A 17,860-nucleotide genomic window follows, 5' to 3' on the forward strand; every position below is an offset into this window, starting at 1 on the left:
TCATTGGCTCATGATCCCAAGGAAGAAATAGTGCTTTAGTGAACTCAGATTGCCCTAACTGAAATTGTAGAGGGCCATTTCTAGTCTTCCTGCAAAATCCATCCAACCCTATGCACTGTTGTACTTCTTTCAGATTCAAACGGATGGGTGGCAAACCTGAAACAGCTACATGGAAAAAAATCATACAGCACTGCCAAAGTACAAACTAAGGGCCATTCTGCACAACAGGCAATGTCGCTAAATCTGAACGCTATTGAAAAGCGCTGCAAGCAAAAGCGGCAGGTCTCAGTAACGAACACAGCCGTTTCTATCGGAAAAAAGGCCTTCCCACTAGCGCTGTTCTCTTAACGCACAAGTTTCCGGTCTCGCCAAAATTGCAACAAAGGAGGCGATATTTTTCCATGCTTCCTCCCGCCTCTGGCCATCAATCAAACAGAACAGCCAATTAACATCTAACATCTGAAATTGGAAGTTCATATGACTGAATTCTATTCCATAATAGAATAATCTGAAAAATCAGCTATCCTCTCTGTCATGTCCATCGCGTATGTACATAGAACACTGTATGAAGGAGTATTTCATCATACAAGGCCTCAATATTAGTTTGAAATGGTACTACCCATCATTGACGAGTCTGAAATGGAACCAAATCTAGCACTCCACTGAGCAAAATCTGATGCTTCCTGCCAGCCTAAAGAGCCTTCCTTCAGTTAATTGATTCTTCCATTGGAGGGATACTATTCTAAGTTGGACAAAAGTCTTTGGAAAAATGGTTAGATTCACCTCACTGTACATATAATACAGCACTACTTTCCAGTTTTTCTAGCTTCTCTAAGGTTATAAAAGTACCAAATTAACAATAGGTCTTTTCAGATTATGTATATCACTAAGGAGTGGAAAGTGACAGACTGTACACTTTTTGTTTACATGCAGCTTGACAAATATACCCACATCAGATTTAAAATTATTCATTCTACTCAATTAATTTCTATGGTATGAATAACTTGGTTAATGTAATGGAACTTCTATTTATTGAAAAATGCTACAGCCATGTATATGACAGCACTACTGTTAAACATTCCATTCTCATTATAACTTTCTACTACTATACATAATGTTCATTCATTACAAAACAGTTTCTTAAACAAGAACTATTAACCCTTAAGCTATAAACCTGACAGGCAAAGACCAAAAAGCTATTCACAAGCAGCAAAGAGTTATTGAGTCTGTAAATACCGGTCAAGAGTTCATGTGCACTCTCATATTTATATACATCTTTCTGCATTGGCTACAACAACTCAGTGCTGGTACATGCACAGAAGAATGTAATTGTAGTTTGGGACTGGATACATTTCTGCACGGAGTATGTTGTGTTCTTCCTCAACAGTGAGAGAAGGAAAGTGAGAATGAAATAAAGTTGTTTAGATGGTGGTTTGGTTATTGGGGCAGGGGCAAAAGTTTTGTGCCCTATGAACATGGAAGGAGAGAGGTATGGAGTTACAATTAGTAGGCATGGTAGTACAAAGATACTTAACATTTACTTATGTGCTCTGGAATTAGCTGCTGAAGAGAATATGTAAGTAAATTTGTTCCGGGAAGCTTGTAATTTATACTAGATGATGACAAGACAACAATGTGAAAATGGCCAAGGTTTGACAAAATATAACCAGAATGGAATAGGTAAGAAGCATGATTCTAGAAACAATTGTACGACTTTAAAGATTCCACATGGTTTCAATATGATAGTAAATTATACATAGCATATGAACTACATACTTATCTTCACTAAGGTCAACCTATCTCCAGCTAGCAGCTGATTTTTTAAAAAGCATTTAACAACATATTCATCAGCAACTATTTTATCATAGTACCATGAATGCCTATTTTTCAGTCATTACAAAACAATGTAAACAAGAACACGGAGAAGATATAAATGTAAATAAAAAGATGAAACTGGCCTTACAATGAAATTGTTTTGCAGAATATGTTTGCCTCCCATTAATTTTATTTATTTAAACATTTATATCCCGCCTAGTCTTCAAGGCAGGTTACAATAATAGTTTTAACATCCCCAGCTAAAACAAAGATAAAAATAGCAATTCCCAAATCCCTCCATCCCTTAAAAGATGCCTACCATTTAAACTCCCTCAAAAGCTCTGACAAACACAAAGCCCTTGCAGAGCCATTCAGCCAAAGAACACAGACATCAATTGTTCCATCTTGAGTACGAAGCATTATGAAATGTATTCATTTAATCCATACTTATAGTGATATAATCATAATCTATTATTAGCCCTAAACTCTGCCTGCTTGCTTCTAATCCATCTAAATTCAAACTCAAGCTGAGATCATTATTCACGATTTGATTCTGCCCTCTCTGGCACATTACTCCAACAAGAGAGCAGCTAGAACAGTTGCATACCTGTCACTTTGGTCTGTAGTCCAGCTAAGAGATCTTCCTTCTGGCTTTGTTTTGTAAAAAATCCTTATGGCTTGAGGGAAGTCCTTTGGCAGCTGAACTCCTGCCTTCTTGATCTCCAGGCTCCAAGGGCCAGTAACAAACAGAAGCTCTCCACTAGCCGGTGCTTGGCTGCAACATCTGTAATAGTGGAGCTGTTCCCTCCAGTGATCTGCAGGTAATGTCACAAGTTCATGCACAATTTGATTCCTAAGATCTCCTGGATCCTCAGAAGCATCCATTAACTTTGTAGAGCTTATAAATTTCTCAATACCTGGAACAGCCATAACATCTACTTCCTCGACCTTTAACACAGATAAATCACAGCAGTCCAGGACCAGCAAAAAATCTTCACTCCCATGAATCTCAATGTCACTGCAGTTCTTTGAACTAGAAATCCCAGAAGCCTGTTCCGTGTTACCATGGCTACCATTTTTATCAGAAGTATCATTTTCACCTTTACCAACGACAGGAAAATCATTGCATCCACTTTTAGTTGAGCAGGCTCTTGCATTTGGCACAGGACCATAGCAGGATGCATGTAGCGGATTATGAAAGGTTTCATCCAACTGAGAATGATGGACACCTTCCACCTGTTCATTGCTTCTTCTCCTGCATCTCCTTCCAGGTTCAAGGAACAGAACTATGCTGCCCCCAATAACATGGCTACTAAAGTCCACGTCCAGGTCCAACACATAATGCCTTACAAGAATGTGGCTAGTATTGGCCACCAGGGGCAGATCATCTTGGGTAAAGTCTAGCTCCATATTCGTATTTTAATCTTCCATGCAACCTTTCGTTTTTCTTTTGTTACGTTTTGATTATTTCTTATATTCTCTTGCCAATAAGCTGATATGATGAGCTTCCCAGTTGTCATAAAGAGCTGTCTCATTTATTTCTTCCCCTGTAAAGAAGAATGCCATCTATAGTCATGTACCAATTTAAGCAAGGACTCAAAGCAGACCACATGGAAATTACCTTTGAGTAATAAATATTCAAGGATCAGATCTTGAATTTGTCATTCTCCTAGTATGTTCCAAACAGGCACACTGCTAAAGAATGAACATTGGAAAGAAGATGAATGGGAAAATAATCTATATAACGATTAGGGAACAAAACTAGATGATTTCTGATTCTGGGGCAAAGAATCCTGAACACTATAGAAGTGTCAATACTGTCCTGGTACCAGCATTCATACCAAGGTGTCAGAAATATTATGCAAAAATTAAAAAAATATTACTGCTTATCTAATTTTCAAGAAATGAAATATATCAATGCCTAATTTCTTGCCTCAAAATGGCAATAATCGTTGTAATGCTATGAATAATAGGCATGATTTGAAGGCTAAATGGCTTCATGTATTTTATAACCAAAGAGCAATAATTTAACACATACAATGTAACTCCAGGGATTAATGTGCTTTCCACATTATGGCTGCACTCCTATCAGCACTTCTGGCAAATTACAAGAAAATGACTCAGTTTACAAGGACTGCATTCTAAGTATTCTTTTGAGATTGCTCATGGAGATTTCTCAAATTTATAGATAATTATTCCAGGTATACCATTACATCTTAATAGCTTAAAACTCATTCATATTCTGAATTGGAAGCTTCTCATAGCAAAGAAAAAATACCACTTGTTCAAAAACAAATAAGCAAATACAGTATTATATCATTTTTCTGTCTTTTTATTAACCAGGCAGTCAAGATAACCCACATAAGTGTTTCAGCAAGAATACTCAAGCACAATATAACCTTTCACACTCTAAATTCTCCCATGTCTCATCCATCAAAATGTGTTTGGTGGTTCATTTTGTTTTGAATCCAAATAAAAGCTGATAGTAATTATTTAAATTGGACTGTCTCAGAACCTTGACTGGGATAGCCCTGGGTTCCCTGATCTTATTAGATTTCAGAATCTAAGCAGGATCCACCATGATCAATATTTCTATAGAAGACTACCAAAGGAATACCAGGATCATTATGCAGAAGCGGGCAATGGCAACCCATGACTGAACATCTCTTGCCTTGAAAACTCTATGGGATCACCATAAGTTAACTGCAAAATGACAACCAATTCCCCCCCAGGAGCCCAAACAAAGTTCATTTATTTGCCACCTTCTGTCTTGTGGAACTCAAGGCAGCTTACACTATAAAATAAAATGATTATAAAAACACAATGACTAAAACAACAATTATAAAAACACATAAAAGGTCACATTTAAAAAAAAACTCCAATCAGGAGAATGGTCAACAATAAAAGCTAAATCAATCAAATTCAATCCTGAACAAGAATCTCTTCAACAGCTTCCTGAAGGTCAACAGTGAGGGGGGCAGATGTTTATATTTAAAGGTGCTGCTCATCAGTTCCAATACACTTTTTCTTAAAAGTGCTGCATGTTCAAAGTTTGCATTATATTGACAGAGCATACTGCATAGCCAGAAAATGGGAGAGCATGTGCTAGGGTAGCTTTCTGTCTAGTGACATGACCTAGACCATTACCCTGGGATTAAATCAGTACTAGAAAGCTGAGTGTTCATCCTATTCAAAGCAGAACAGCGCAGAACTGCCTTGTGTGTATGGGACAATGCCACCACAGGTTTTTGTTGAGGTGGAATGCAATGAAACTCAATCTCCACAACTATTTTGCACAGTTACAGAGATGTTCTGCTGCTGTTTGAGAACTATGGTTGACAAGCAAAACTATTTGAATATCAGCTCACAGATGACCACAGTTGTCAAACATGGTAGCCTGATTAGCCTGTTTCCAACATCCCTAGCTTCATATGTTTATGAGCTGCAGCTGAAGACACAAAAAAGGTGGGCTCTGAACTGCTAAAAGCTGTACCTCCAGGAATCATCTTTTGAAACTGACCACCACATGTCTTTTGAAACTGATTAGCACACATATTAGGAAAGAAATGCCATTGTTCATTTTCCCATAAACTAGTGCTCAGAAGTACACCAGCAACCCCACAAAGGAAGAGGGGAAATTTTTATTTGCCTCTCATTTCCTAACAGCCATACCCTACCTCTACTTTTAGGAAAAAAATAAACTAAGTTGAGCTACCTCATGTAACATTTCATAAATGATGCCCTACACATAATCAATTGAATTAGACTTGAATGTAAAAAGAATTCTATCATAATCAGGGAAAGGAGCGACAACTTCAGAAAGCATGTGGGGCACAATTCTTTATAAACCAACTCCAAGATGCCTATGCTATAAGATCCCTTAAATGTACTGGCATTAACCAAACCCCATTTACCTGTGTTTTCGTACTGATCATTTTGCACTGATAATTCCCCACGTTAAATCCATGCTGATGTAAGCTGATTTAACTGCAATGATGTATTTTTTTAAACGCCGCAAACCAAGCACCCTATCATGTTTACAGCAAATGGCTTTAAATATATATAGAATTAAATAACATCTGTCCAAGGCGAAGTGTAGAACTATGAACTGCATGGGCCATCATGTGTACAAAGAACCAAGTACAGAGGGTCATGAAGAGTCCCGGCAGGGCTACCCAATAGCTCAGACAACTGAGAGCACGTGGAGAGAGAGCTACTGGGGAGAGTTGCTGCTGACCAGGTGAGGCTATTGTTCTGCCTGGGTGAGGTGATTGCTGGGTAATTGTTGGGAGGATTAAAAAGGGCTGCTCCTCACCAGAGGCAGAGCTCAGACAACTGAGAGCACGTGGAGAGAGAACTACTGGGGAGAGTTGCTGTTGACCAGGTGAGGCTATTGTTCTGCCTGGGTGAGGTGATTGCTGGGTAATTGTTGGGAGGATTAAAAAGGGCTACTCCTCACCAGAGGCGCGAGCCTTTGGCAAGAGACAAAGGGCTCTTGGCCTGTGGCTCTTAGCCTGGGGTTCTTGGCCGAGCAATTAGAATCAGTAGATTATATCAGTAGATTATATTTCCCTAGTACTTGCACTGCCTAGACATTACAATGGACCTCCAGGACACTCATCCCATCATCTGCAGTGAGTGTGACATGATTGCCTTCCTCCCAGAAGACAAGATGGACTACAGCTGCCCCAAGTGTAAGCTGGTAAAACTTTTGGAGGAAAAGATTAGGGGATTAGAAAACAAAATTATTACTCTGACCCAAAGTAAGAAAGGGGAGGAGTTCGTAGTCCAGAGCTCTGCAACATGGAATAAAGAGAATAAAGAGAATACAACCAGTCCTGTAGAGGACAAGGAGATTGACCACAATAGGGAGCCTCTGCAGGCAGTTCGGAAAAAGACTGAACGGCGAAGGGCGAGACAGTTCTCGGGGCCTTTGGAGGTCCAGAATAGATTTCAGGCCCTTGCAGAGGAGGTGCAAGGGTCAACAAGGGAAGAGGTCCCAAAACAAACTCTAAGACAAAGGGAAGAGGCCACGGGGACAGAAGGAAATGGAGTTGAGAAGAAAAAAAAAAGGAGAGTACTGGTAATTGGAGACTCCCTGCTAAGAGGAATGGATCGCCACGTGGCTGGGCCCGACCCCCTAACCCGAGAGGTGTGTTGCTTGCCAGGGGCGAAAATTAAAGATGTTTCAGAAAGGCTGCCCAAACTCCTCAAATCTACGGATCGCTACCCATTTGTGATGGTCCATGTGGGGACGAATGACATGTCCCTGAATACCATCGCTCCTATTAAAAAAGACTATCAAGATCTGGGGAGGAAGCTCAAGCAAATGGGGGCACAAGTGGTATTCTCTTCAATCTTGCCTGTCAAGGGAAGAGGAATGCGTCGGGAGAGGAAGATAATGGAGGTGAATCACTGGCTGCGTAGTTGGTGCCGGCAGGAGAGATTTGGTTTCTGGGACCATGGGATAGGCTTTCTTGAGGAAGGCCTACTAGCACCTGATGGACTGCACTTATCAAAACTGGGGAAGAATGTGTTTGGCAGGAACCTGGGGAGATTCATCAGGAGAGCTTTAAACTAAAGCCACTAGGGGAAGGAGACGATCAACATAGGGAGTGTATGGAAGGAAAACTATCGGAGGCAGCCCAACCGGCAAGGCCAGCTCATAGGGAACCAAAAGTAAAAGGATTCAGATGTCTTTATACTAACGCCCGAAGCATGGGCAATAAAAAGGAAGAGCTGGAACTTCTCATGCTGATGGAAAGGTATGATCTAGTAGGCATCACAGAAACTTGGTGGAATGATTCTCATGACTGGAATGTAATGGTGGATGGATATGAACTGTTCAGAAAAAACAGAATAGATCGAAGAGGTGGAGGAGTGGCACTGTATGTGAGGAAAGGGCTTACCTGTCAGGAAATTCTAGTGAAGGAGAGCATATCTACAGTGGAAAGCATCTGGGTGAAAATAAGCGAGGGGAAAACAAACAGTGTGGTGGTTGGTGTCTGCTACCGACCGCCTGACCAACGAGAGGATGTGGATGCTGCACTTTGTGAGCAGCTTGAGAAAATATCCAAACGGCAGGACCTTGTCATCATGGGTGACTTCAATTTCCCAGATGTGTGCTGGGAAACAAACTCTGCGAAGCGTCCTCAGTCATGCAAGTTTCTGACCTGCCTGGCTGACAATTTCATTTATCAAATGGTAGATGAACCCACAAGAGGTTCAGCCATACTGGACTTAATACTGACCAACAGGCAAGAATTGGTGGATGAGGTGAAGGAGGTGGGGACCCTAGGGGGAAGTGACCATGTCCTCATAGAATTCCTTTTGAGATGGGGAGCCAAGGAAGCTTGTAGCCAGACGCGGATGTTGGATTTTCGTAGGGCAAACTTTAATAAACTCAGAGACATGATGAGTGTCATACCATGGACGAGAATGCTGGAAGGGAAGGGAGCATGTGAAGGGTGGGCGCTACTCAAACAAGAGCTATTGCATGCTCAATCAATGACTATTCCAGAAATACGAAAACACTGCAGGAGCTCTAAGAAGCCTATTTGGATGAACAGAGAACTTCAAGAGGAACTAAGAAAGAAAAGGAAAATGTTCAGGAAATGGAGGGAAGGACAGAGCTCTAAAGAAGAGTACCTACAGGTTACTAGGCACTGTAGATCAATCATCAGAAAGGCCAAAGCTGAGAGTGAGCTAAGATTGGCCAGGGAAGCCCATTGTAACAAGAAAAGATTTTTCAGTTACGTGAGGAGCAAACGTAAAGTAAAGGAGGCAATAGGCCCGCTGTTGGGTGCGGATGGACAAACTCTAACGAAAGATGCAGAGAAAGCAGAAAGGCTTAGTGCCTATTTTACATCTGTTTTTTCCCACAGGTCTAAGTGTTTAGGCACATCTAGAGATGGCTGTAGCCAAAGGATAGTGTCTGGGTGGCAGGTTAACATGGATAGAGAGGTGGTCGAGAGGCATTTAGCTGCACTGGATGAGTTCAAATCCCCTGGTCCAGATGAAATGCACCCGAGAGTACTCAAAGAACTTTCCAGAGAACTTGCACAGCCCTTGTCCATCATCTTCGGAACCTCTTTAAGGACTGGAGATGTCCCGGAGGACTGGAAAAGAGCAAACGTTATTCCAATCTTCAAAAAAGGGAGGAAGGATGACCCGGGAAACTACAGACCAGTGAGTCTGACCTCTGTTGTGGGGAAGATAATGGAGCAGATATTAAAGGGAGCGATCTGCAAACATCTGGAGGACAATTTGGTGATCCAAGGAAGTCAGCATGGATTTGTCTCCAACAGGTCCTGCCAGACCAACCTAGTTTCCTTTTTTGACCAAGTAACAGGTTTGCTGGATCGGGGAAATTTGGTTGATGTCATTTACTTGGATTTTAGTAAAGCTTTTGACAAGGTTCCCCATGATGTTCTGATGGATAAGTTGAAGGACTGCAATCTGGATTTTCAGATCGTTAGGTGGATAGGGAATTGGTTAGAGAACCGCACTCAAAGAGTTGTTGTCAATGGTGTTTCATCAGACTGGAGAGAGGTGAGTAGCGGGGTACCTCAGGGTTCGGTGCTCGGCCCGGTACTTTTTAACATATTTATTAATGATCTAGATGAGGGGGTGGAGGGACTACTCATCAAGTTTGCAGATGACACCAAATTGGGAGGACTGGCAAATACTCCGGAAGATAGAGACAGAGTTCAACGAGATCTGAACACAATGGAAAAATGGGCAAATGAGAACAAGATGCAATTTAATAAAGATAAGTGTAAAGTTCTGCATCTGGGTCAGAAAAATGAAAAGCATGCCTACTGGATGGGGGATACGCTTCTAGGTAGCACTGTGTGTGAACGAGACCTTGGGGTACTTGTGGATTGTAAACTAAACATGAGCAGGCAGTGTGATGCAGCGGTAAAAAAGGCAAATGCCATTTTGGGCTGTATCAACAGAGGCATCACATCAAAATCACAAGATGTCATAGTCCCATTGTATACGGCACTGGTCAGACCACACCTGGAGTACTGTGTGCAGTTCTGGAGGCCTCACTTCAAGAAGGACATCGATAAAATTGAAAGGGTACAGAGGAGAGCGACAAAGATGATCTGGGGCCAAGGGACCAAGCCCTATGAAGATAGGTTGAGGGACTTGGGAATGTTCAGCCTGGAGAAAAGGAGGTTGAGAGGGGACATGATAACCCTCTTTAAGTATTTGAAAGGTTGTCACTTGGAGGAGGGCAGGATGCTGTTTCTGCTGGCTGCAGAGGAGAGGACACGCAGTAATGGGTTTAAACTTCAAGTACAACGATATAGGCTAGATATCAGGAAAAAGTTTTTCTCAGTCAGAGTCGTTCAGCAGTGGAATAGGCTGCCTAAGGAGGTGGTGAGTGCCCCCTCACTGGAAGTCTTCAAGCAAAGGTTGGATACACACTTTTCTTGGATGCTTTAGGATGCTTTGGGCTGATCCTGCGTTGAGCAGGGGGTTGGACTAGATGGCCTGTATGGCCCCTTCCAACTCTATGATTCTATGATTCTATGATTCTATGAATACGAAGGCAACGAGGATCAAGCCAAACAGGAATGACGTCCACGTGTCTCCTCCGTTCCCACACGAAGTGAAGAGCCCTTCTTTGGTACTCAACGGAAAGATTCGGGAATTGGCCCAAAACTTCCCTCACGCTCCTTTTATATGCAGGGCCCACCCACGCTTACATTTCATAAGCGAGCGGAACAGCGAGGTGAAAAGAAGAGCCCCCCACCCCCCACGCACCCAGAGGGAGCAGAAAGTGACACGGGTGCTTCCGGCTGCGGGGTTGGGCACTCAGGCTTCGTGAGCCAGTCTCCACATAGGAGAGGAAAAGGGCTGCGGACTAATGAACACGGAGCGGGGGGATTCAGGCAAGTATCAGAAAAGACGCTTGTCTTCTCCCCCCCCCCTCCTCCCTGCGGATGGAACCGGCCAGCAGCCACCCTGTCACAAGGCCCCGCACCCCGCCATGGGGCCGCCCAGCAGCGCGTGCTGTTGTTTACCTGACACGTCGCCAACGGAAGGTTCCGCTTTATTTTCTCTCCTACCGGCTTCAGCGGCGGAGGCCGCGTTTGATGATGTCATGGGACCCGTCCCGCCCCCTAAGCCGGTCAGTGCCCGACAGGTTCAGCCGCTTCCTGCTTCTGCCCGGAGAGAGCGCGAGCCTGGTTCCGCCCCTTCTCCGAGAGAGAGCTGCGCGTAGGCATGGGGACGCTCTGCTTTCGGAAAGCGAGTGCGGAGAGCCTGGGTCGTACTGGAAGGCCCCTTTCTGGCATGAAACAGGAGGAACTGCGGGGCGCCTCGACATTACAAACACAGGAAAGACGTCCCTGCCGGAAGGCTGAGGGGCATCGAGCATGTCCGCGTGTTTGCAGACGCCAGAGAAGCCAGTCAGCCTCTAAAGAAGGTCTCGTCGCGTCACCCTGCCCCCAACACGCGCAGAGTAGCAAGAAAAGATGCCCCCCTCACAAAACGATTTTTACAGGGGAGTGAACTCAGGCACCATCCCATCGGGCGCATTTGGCATTTGGGTTGAAAAATTCCTTTCCAGCCCCCAATATATTGTTTGCCGCTTTAACCTCCCCCATTCCTCAGAGCGTCAGAACAAGCTGCAGCATTTAGGCAGAAGAAAAACACGTTCTTATTGTGTAGTTAGACAACATTTTATTATAGAATTTGTAAACGGGAGGATACATAATAGTGACGTGGCAAGAAAAGCGAGTGGCAAAAAGTATGTTACTAAAAAAGAAGGTAGCTGGGGGTATAGCTCAGTGGTAGAGCATTTGACTGCAGATCAAGAGGTCCCTGGTTCAAATCCAGGTGCCCCCTCTTTTAAACACAAAAAGAACCACTTCCATAAAGTTGTGCAATAATATTTTAAGCTACCCTAACTAATGTGTTTAATCCTCTCTACACTCCACATCTGTTTCCAGTATCAGGAGCATGTTAAGTTCCCTTTTCATAAATGCTAGATTCAAATTACTGCCAGGTTCCTCAAAGAGTGACTAGAGAACAAACAAACACTGTGGCATTAAGTAGACAGGCTGCCTTTCCCTTTCAGCTATTTTCTATAGCCTGTTGCTTTTTCCCCTTTTCTTTTTTTTTAAATTTGGACAACCAGACTAGCAGCATCAATATCATATCACAAGGTCATTCCTGTTTTTAGCATCCTCTATAAAATGCATTTCAATTTAGCTAGAAGGAAGAAAGCCTATGTACGGAAAAGATTAAAAATAACATTAGGTATGTGAGACATTTAAAACAAAATGTGCAATGTTGATCTGAATGCACCTCCAGGACTATATTGGGATGTATGCAGTTATATATTGTTCACACCTTGTTACATAGAATATAAGAAGACATCACAACTGGGGATAATGCAAACTTTGCAGTGACTTTGCAGATGGACATAAAATTTATCACAACAGTAGTCATCCATGAGCTGAGCCTTGAACGCCTTTGTTTCATTGCTGTCCAACTTGAGCTGCACACCTAACAGCATTATGGTTATCCAGTAGCAATGGCAGTGAGGTTTTATCTTACAGAAATAGATTTTCTCCTAGAGGTAAGGATGATTGGCCAAGTTACATGGAGAGGGGAGCTAGGACTCCCATAAAGCTGTGCAAAACCAAACATGTCTAAAACAATGGTAAACAACAGTGGTAGTTATAAATAACTGACTGACCAGTTTGCATACTCTTTAAATCAGCCTTTCTCACCTTTTTTACCATTGAGAAATCCCTGAAACATTCTTTAGGCTTCAAGAAATTCTAAAAGTGATGCAATCATGCAGACTATGGTTGGGAAGTGTAGCTATGTACCCTCCTACCCAAGCCCCCTCCCCTTTCCACCCCCTCCAGGCCTATCATTAGCCATTTTGGGAGAGGTAAAAATGGGTTGACATGACCATATCCTTATCCATGGTTCCCCTATATCTATCCATAGTTTCTCTATATATTGGTGAAACAGCCTGGGGGGGGGGGGTGGAATGTGTCCAGCTGTCCAAGTTGGAATGGGGCCAATCAGGGTGCAGCCAGCAACACTGGCTGCACCCTGGTTGGCCCTGCCCCTACAGCTCCCACCCTACCTCCCTGGACGCTAGCCACGTTCCTCTCAGACGCGCCAGAGACAGAGAAAGACACACAGAGCCCTGCCAGACCGAACACGAACCCTCATTCCCTCCTATCACTCCTGCTGCAAGGGAGGCAGAGAGAGACACAGAGAGAGCTGCCCCAAGCTGCTGACAGAGACACAGAGAGAGTTCCCCTGCTGCGATAGTGGGAGAGACAGACACATCGGCCTTCCTTCCCTCCTACAAACCAGCTCTCATTACCTGCAAGGCACACAGAGAGACCAGCCAGAGGGAGAGGGAGAGACACAGAGATCTGTACCTCCCAGTGTCCCCTGAGTCCTAGTGTCCATTGCATTCCTGCTTGCATTGGGCTTTCTTGCTAGTATAGTCGTAAAGGTAAAGGTATCCCCAGCGCAAACACTAGGTCATGTCTGACCCTTGGGGTGACGCCCTCCAGCGTTTTCATGGCAGACTCAATACGGGGTGGTTTGCCAGTGCCTTCCCCAGTCATTACCGTTTATCCCCCAGCAATCTGGGTTCTCATTTTACCGATCTCGGAAGGATGGAAGGCTGAGTCAACCTTGAGCCGGCTGCTGGGATCGAACTCCCAGCCTCATGGGCAGACAGCTTCAGACTGCATTTCTGTCCCTTACCACTCTGTGCCACAAGAGGCTCAAGTATAGTCATATCACCCGACAAATGTTTAACAGATTAAATAAAAGAATTAACTTACTCCCATCCACTCAGGAAATTCTTCCAGGGCTGTTGAGAAAGTCTGCTTTAAACAATTGAACAATGTTTGAGTTCAGTGGCACCTTGAAGTCCAACAAAGTTTTATTCAGAATATAAGCTTTCATGTGAACACACAGTTCCTCAGATACAATGAAATGAATATTATCCATCCACTCATATAGGTAGAGGTTAAGCAGTAAATTAGCATATAAAATAATGAAAATGGTTTTCATAATGCCAATTCAAGGACCAAACAGGAATAACCAGCTTAGTTTATAGGGTTACCCTTTGTTCTGAGTATTAAAACTCAGCAATTTCCCTTCCCGGTCTGTTCCTGAAATTCGTTTGGAATAAAACAGCTACTTTAAGTTCACTCATTGAATGTCCTGGAAGGCTGAAGTGTTCTCCTACAGATTTCTCAGTCTTGTGATTCTTGATATCGGATTTGTGTCTATTTAACCTTTGGTGGAAGGTTTGACCTGTCTGCCCTATGTACACACAACATAACACAACAACACCATTATTGCATATCATAAAAGAGAAAATACAATTAGTGCAACCATTATGTGTAGTTTATGGAGATCAAAAAAGGACAAATTATATTAGTAGTTTGAGCTCTCACAACCTTATAGCAAACTGTAACAATATTGCTTCCTTCTCAATCAAGGCAGGATTCTGACTATTCATTAAAACAATCTCGTCAGAAGAGAACAGAAGGTCACTGTTGTTATTTAATGACATATTACAATGTTAGAAGATGAGCAAGTGAATAAGTCTGAGATAGTATAGTATAGTTGATGTTATTAGGTCCAGTGTTTGTCTAGGTGTTTGGCAGCAAAGTTAGCATCTGGGTTGGATTACAATAAAACTTCATGAACAGACTGGAAAGGAAAATTGCTAAGTTACAAGTTATTGCTACACTCAACATTCAAGTTATTACACCTCTCAAAACAATGGAATACTCTGGACTTAACAGGGATATCGGTTTCTTTTCTCACAACGTATGCTAACCTCATTCATCCCTCACATCTGCATCCTAAACAATCTCCCCTAGAAAGGCCAGACATCCTATTTATTTTATTTCTTATTTGGAATTGGAATAATGGATTAGAATAGTTATAATAATGAATATGTAATGCAACTTGGAATGGCATGTGTTTTTCTGATCTGGGGACAGGGGAGATAAATCTACACAGCCAATTGCCCCACTTCAAAGAAGAAGATGCTGTAAAGATGCCACCATGCATGAGAGGAGACGGATGGAGCATAATGGCAGGGTTTCAGTTAATTACTCTGAGAATTCCATTGTTAAGGATACATCTGCATATTAATCTCCAATTTTGACATATGTATTTCCTTTACTGCCTTTCCCTCCAGAATTAAACCAAACAAATGGTAACCCACATGGTTATTCATTTGAATCTATCTTTAATCAATTGACTGTGGAGCAATACATAATGATAACAAGCCCTTAGGAAAACGGAAACTAGGCCTGCCACTGGGCTGTGTGAAAATGCACATGTGGAGTACTTTTCATTTATACTGTACTACAAAGTTTGAGTCCAGTGGTACCTTTAAGACTAACAAAGGCTAACAGATTCAAGGACCAAACAGGAATAATAAGCTTAGTTTATAGTGTTACCATTTGTTTAGGTTTAATTCTGGGGGGGCAACAAAGAATTATATATAGCTAACATTGGAATAATGCATTTCGTAAGACCTGCACGTAACAGATGTGAGAACTAAATTTGTGTCCAGTGACACCTTTAAGACCAACAACGTCTAATTCTGAATATCCGCAAGACCTGAATGACGTTAGCTTGTGTTATGAGATAAGAAGCCAAAAACATCATCAAGCCCTGAGGGTTCCATTGTCCTGAGTGTTGCAATAACTTGTAATTCACCAATCACCTGTTCCAGTCTTTTCCTGAAATTCCTTTGCAATAAAACAACTACTTTGAGCTTCCCCCACTGAGTGCCATGGGAGGTTGAAATATTCTCCTGCCAGTTTGTCAGTTTTGTAATTATTGATGTACTTTGGCTTAAAGCAGCCTTTCTCATCTTTTTTACCATTGCGAAACCCCTGAAACATTATTATTCAAGAAACCCAAGAAATTGTGCAATTGTGCAGAATATGGTTGGGAAGCATAGGTGTCTACATGCCTACTCAGGGGCCCTCCCCTTACCACTCCCTCCAGGCCCATCACTTACCGTTTTGGGAGGGGTGGGGGTGACATAACCATATATATAGTCATATATGGTCATATCACCCGATAAATACTTAACAAATTTTATATTTATACTAGACCCCAAGACCACTGCAGGCTGTAATGCAGCAGGTAGTGGTGGGGCAAAGGTTGGGGGAGGGGCATGGAGGGTGCTATGGTGCAGGCTCCCCCCCACCCTCAAAGGCAGCAGAGGGAGCATGCATTGGCCTTTGGGCAGGCAGGGCTGGGGCCAGCTGCTGCCGCCTGCGCCCCCTCTCCTGTCTGACCGCCGTGGGTGGCTCGTTTTCCGCCGCCAACACCTCTTGCGGCACCACCTCCTTAGCAGGCCATGTCCCATGGCAAAGAAGAAGAAGAAGAGTTGGTTCTTATAGGCTGCTATTCTCTACCCGAAGGAGTCTCAAAGTGGCTTACAGTCGCCTTCCCTTTCCTCTCCCCACAACAGACACCCTTTGAGGTATGTGAGGCTGAGAGAGCCCTGATATCACTGCTGGGTCAGAACAGTTTTATCAGTGCCGTGGCAAGCCCAAGGCCACCCAGCTGGCTGCATGTGGGGGAGTGCAGAATCGAACCCAGCATGCCAGATTAGAAGTCCGCACTCCTAACCACTACACCAAACTGGCTCAGGGTGGGGTGTGGGGGGAGGCAACCCTGGGAAGGCACAGAGCATCCAGCCTTCCTGGCAGGTGCCCACTGAAGGCGGCAGAGGGAGGGCGCATCGGCCTTGGGGCAGGTAGGGCTCGGGTTGGCTGCCGCCTTTGCCTCCTTTCTGCTCTGTTGGCCGCCAGGGCAGCTGCCACCGGGCCCCTGGCACTGCCTCATCCTCGCGGTGTTGGCAGTGGCTGCAGCCAGCTCCTGCTCTCCACCACGGCCACCTAGTTTCCACCACCGCTGTCTCTTGCACCACTGCCTTGTCTCCTGGTTCTCCGATGCAGCCGGCAGCAGTTCCTCCACTCTGCTGGCAGCAGCCAAGTAGGCACTGGGGACACTTTGGCGCTGGCAGGCAGGTTCATGTGTGGTGATGGTGGCAAAGAGGTGTGCGGCAGGCTAAAGAGGGCTGTTACTTTAGGGGATGGCCCAATCAGGGTGCAGCCAGCTTCGCTTTTTCCCAATTATTACAGGGCCACTGGTTAAGCTTCGTATTTAATTAACTTCCACCCATTTGGGCTGTCAAGAAACCCCAGGCCAGACACCTGAGTATTCATAATGGCTTCCAACACAGAATGCACCTTCATTGCCATCAAGCCTGATGGAGTCCAGCGGGGATTAGTAGGAGAAATCATCAAGCGCTTTGAAAAGAAAGGCTTCCGCCTAGTGGCTATGAAATTTGTGCATGCTTCTGAAGACCTTCTCAAACAACATTACATTGACCTGAAAGATAGGCCATTCTACTCAGGTTTAGTTAAATATATGAATTCTGGACCTGTAGTGGCCATGGTATGGGAAGGCCTCAATGTTGTAAAGACTGGCAGAGTAATGTTGGGGGAAACTAGCCCTGCAGATTCAAAGCCTGGAACTATCCGTGGTGACTTCTGCATTCAAGTGGGCAGGAACATCATTCATGGCAGTGACTCCGTAGAGAGCGCTCAGAAAGAGATTAACCTGTGGTTCAAGCCCGAAGAGCTTGTGCGCTTCAAGTCTTGTGCTCATGACTGGATCTATGAATAAATGCCTTTCAGTGAAGTGTGCCTTTTTCTAACAAAGCATCTCATTCCACTCCAGCATTTGAGCGAGAAAAATTATCATGATAATCTTTCATTATTGGCACAAATAAATAAACTATCATGAACTAAAAAAAAAGAAAGAAAGAAAGAAACCCCAGGGTTTCACATAACCCTGACTGAGAAAGGCTAGCTTAAAGTTTGTACTGTTTGCCCTATGTAGAGAACTTAAGGGCATTGTTGGCATTTAATGGCATATACAGTGTTGGAAGATGAAGAAATGAATAAGTCTGAGATGGTATAGTTGATGTTGTTAGGTCTTG

General features: G+C 43.6%; 1 protein-coding gene, 1 non-coding gene and 1 pseudogene across 11 annotated transcripts in view; 2 read left to right on the forward strand and 1 right to left on the reverse strand.

Annotated features, from left to right (window-relative positions):
* The window catches only part of AOPEP (aminopeptidase O (putative)), a 242,045-nt gene extending 230,979 nt beyond the window's left edge, over window positions 1–11,066 (reverse strand). For 2 of the 10 annotated variants that reach the window (XM_077344574.1, XM_077344580.1), the window contains exons 1-2: window positions 10,851–11,060; window positions 2,423–3,362 (exon numbers count right to left, since the gene is read on the reverse strand). In XM_077344574.1, the coding sequence (XP_077200689.1) occupies window positions 2,423–3,225 (803 nt within the window). In that variant the 5' untranslated portion in view covers window positions 3,226–3,362; window positions 10,851–11,060. Of the gene's footprint in view, window positions 1–2,422; window positions 3,363–5,729; window positions 5,979–10,850 lie in introns of those variants that run through there. The other 8 variants (XM_077344577.1, XM_077344571.1, XM_077344576.1 and 5 more) reach the window with 7 other exon arrangements.
* A 538-nt stretch (window positions 11,067–11,604) lies between these two features.
* On the forward strand, window positions 11,605–11,676 carry TRNAC-GCA (transfer RNA cysteine (anticodon GCA)). The gene has a single exon. It is a non-coding gene; the product is annotated as a tRNA-Cys (tRNA).
* Window positions 11,677–17,058: 5,382 nt separating this feature from the next.
* On the forward strand, window positions 17,059–17,559 carry LOC143841017 (nucleoside diphosphate kinase pseudogene; annotated as a pseudogene).
* The last annotated feature ends 301 nt before the right edge of the window (window positions 17,560–17,860 follow it).

This window comes from Paroedura picta, chromosome 7 (genome assembly GCF_049243985.1).
Source record: "Paroedura picta isolate Pp20150507F chromosome 7, Ppicta_v3.0, whole genome shotgun sequence".
Taxonomy (NCBI): Eukaryota; Metazoa; Chordata; class Lepidosauria; order Squamata; family Gekkonidae; genus Paroedura; species Paroedura picta.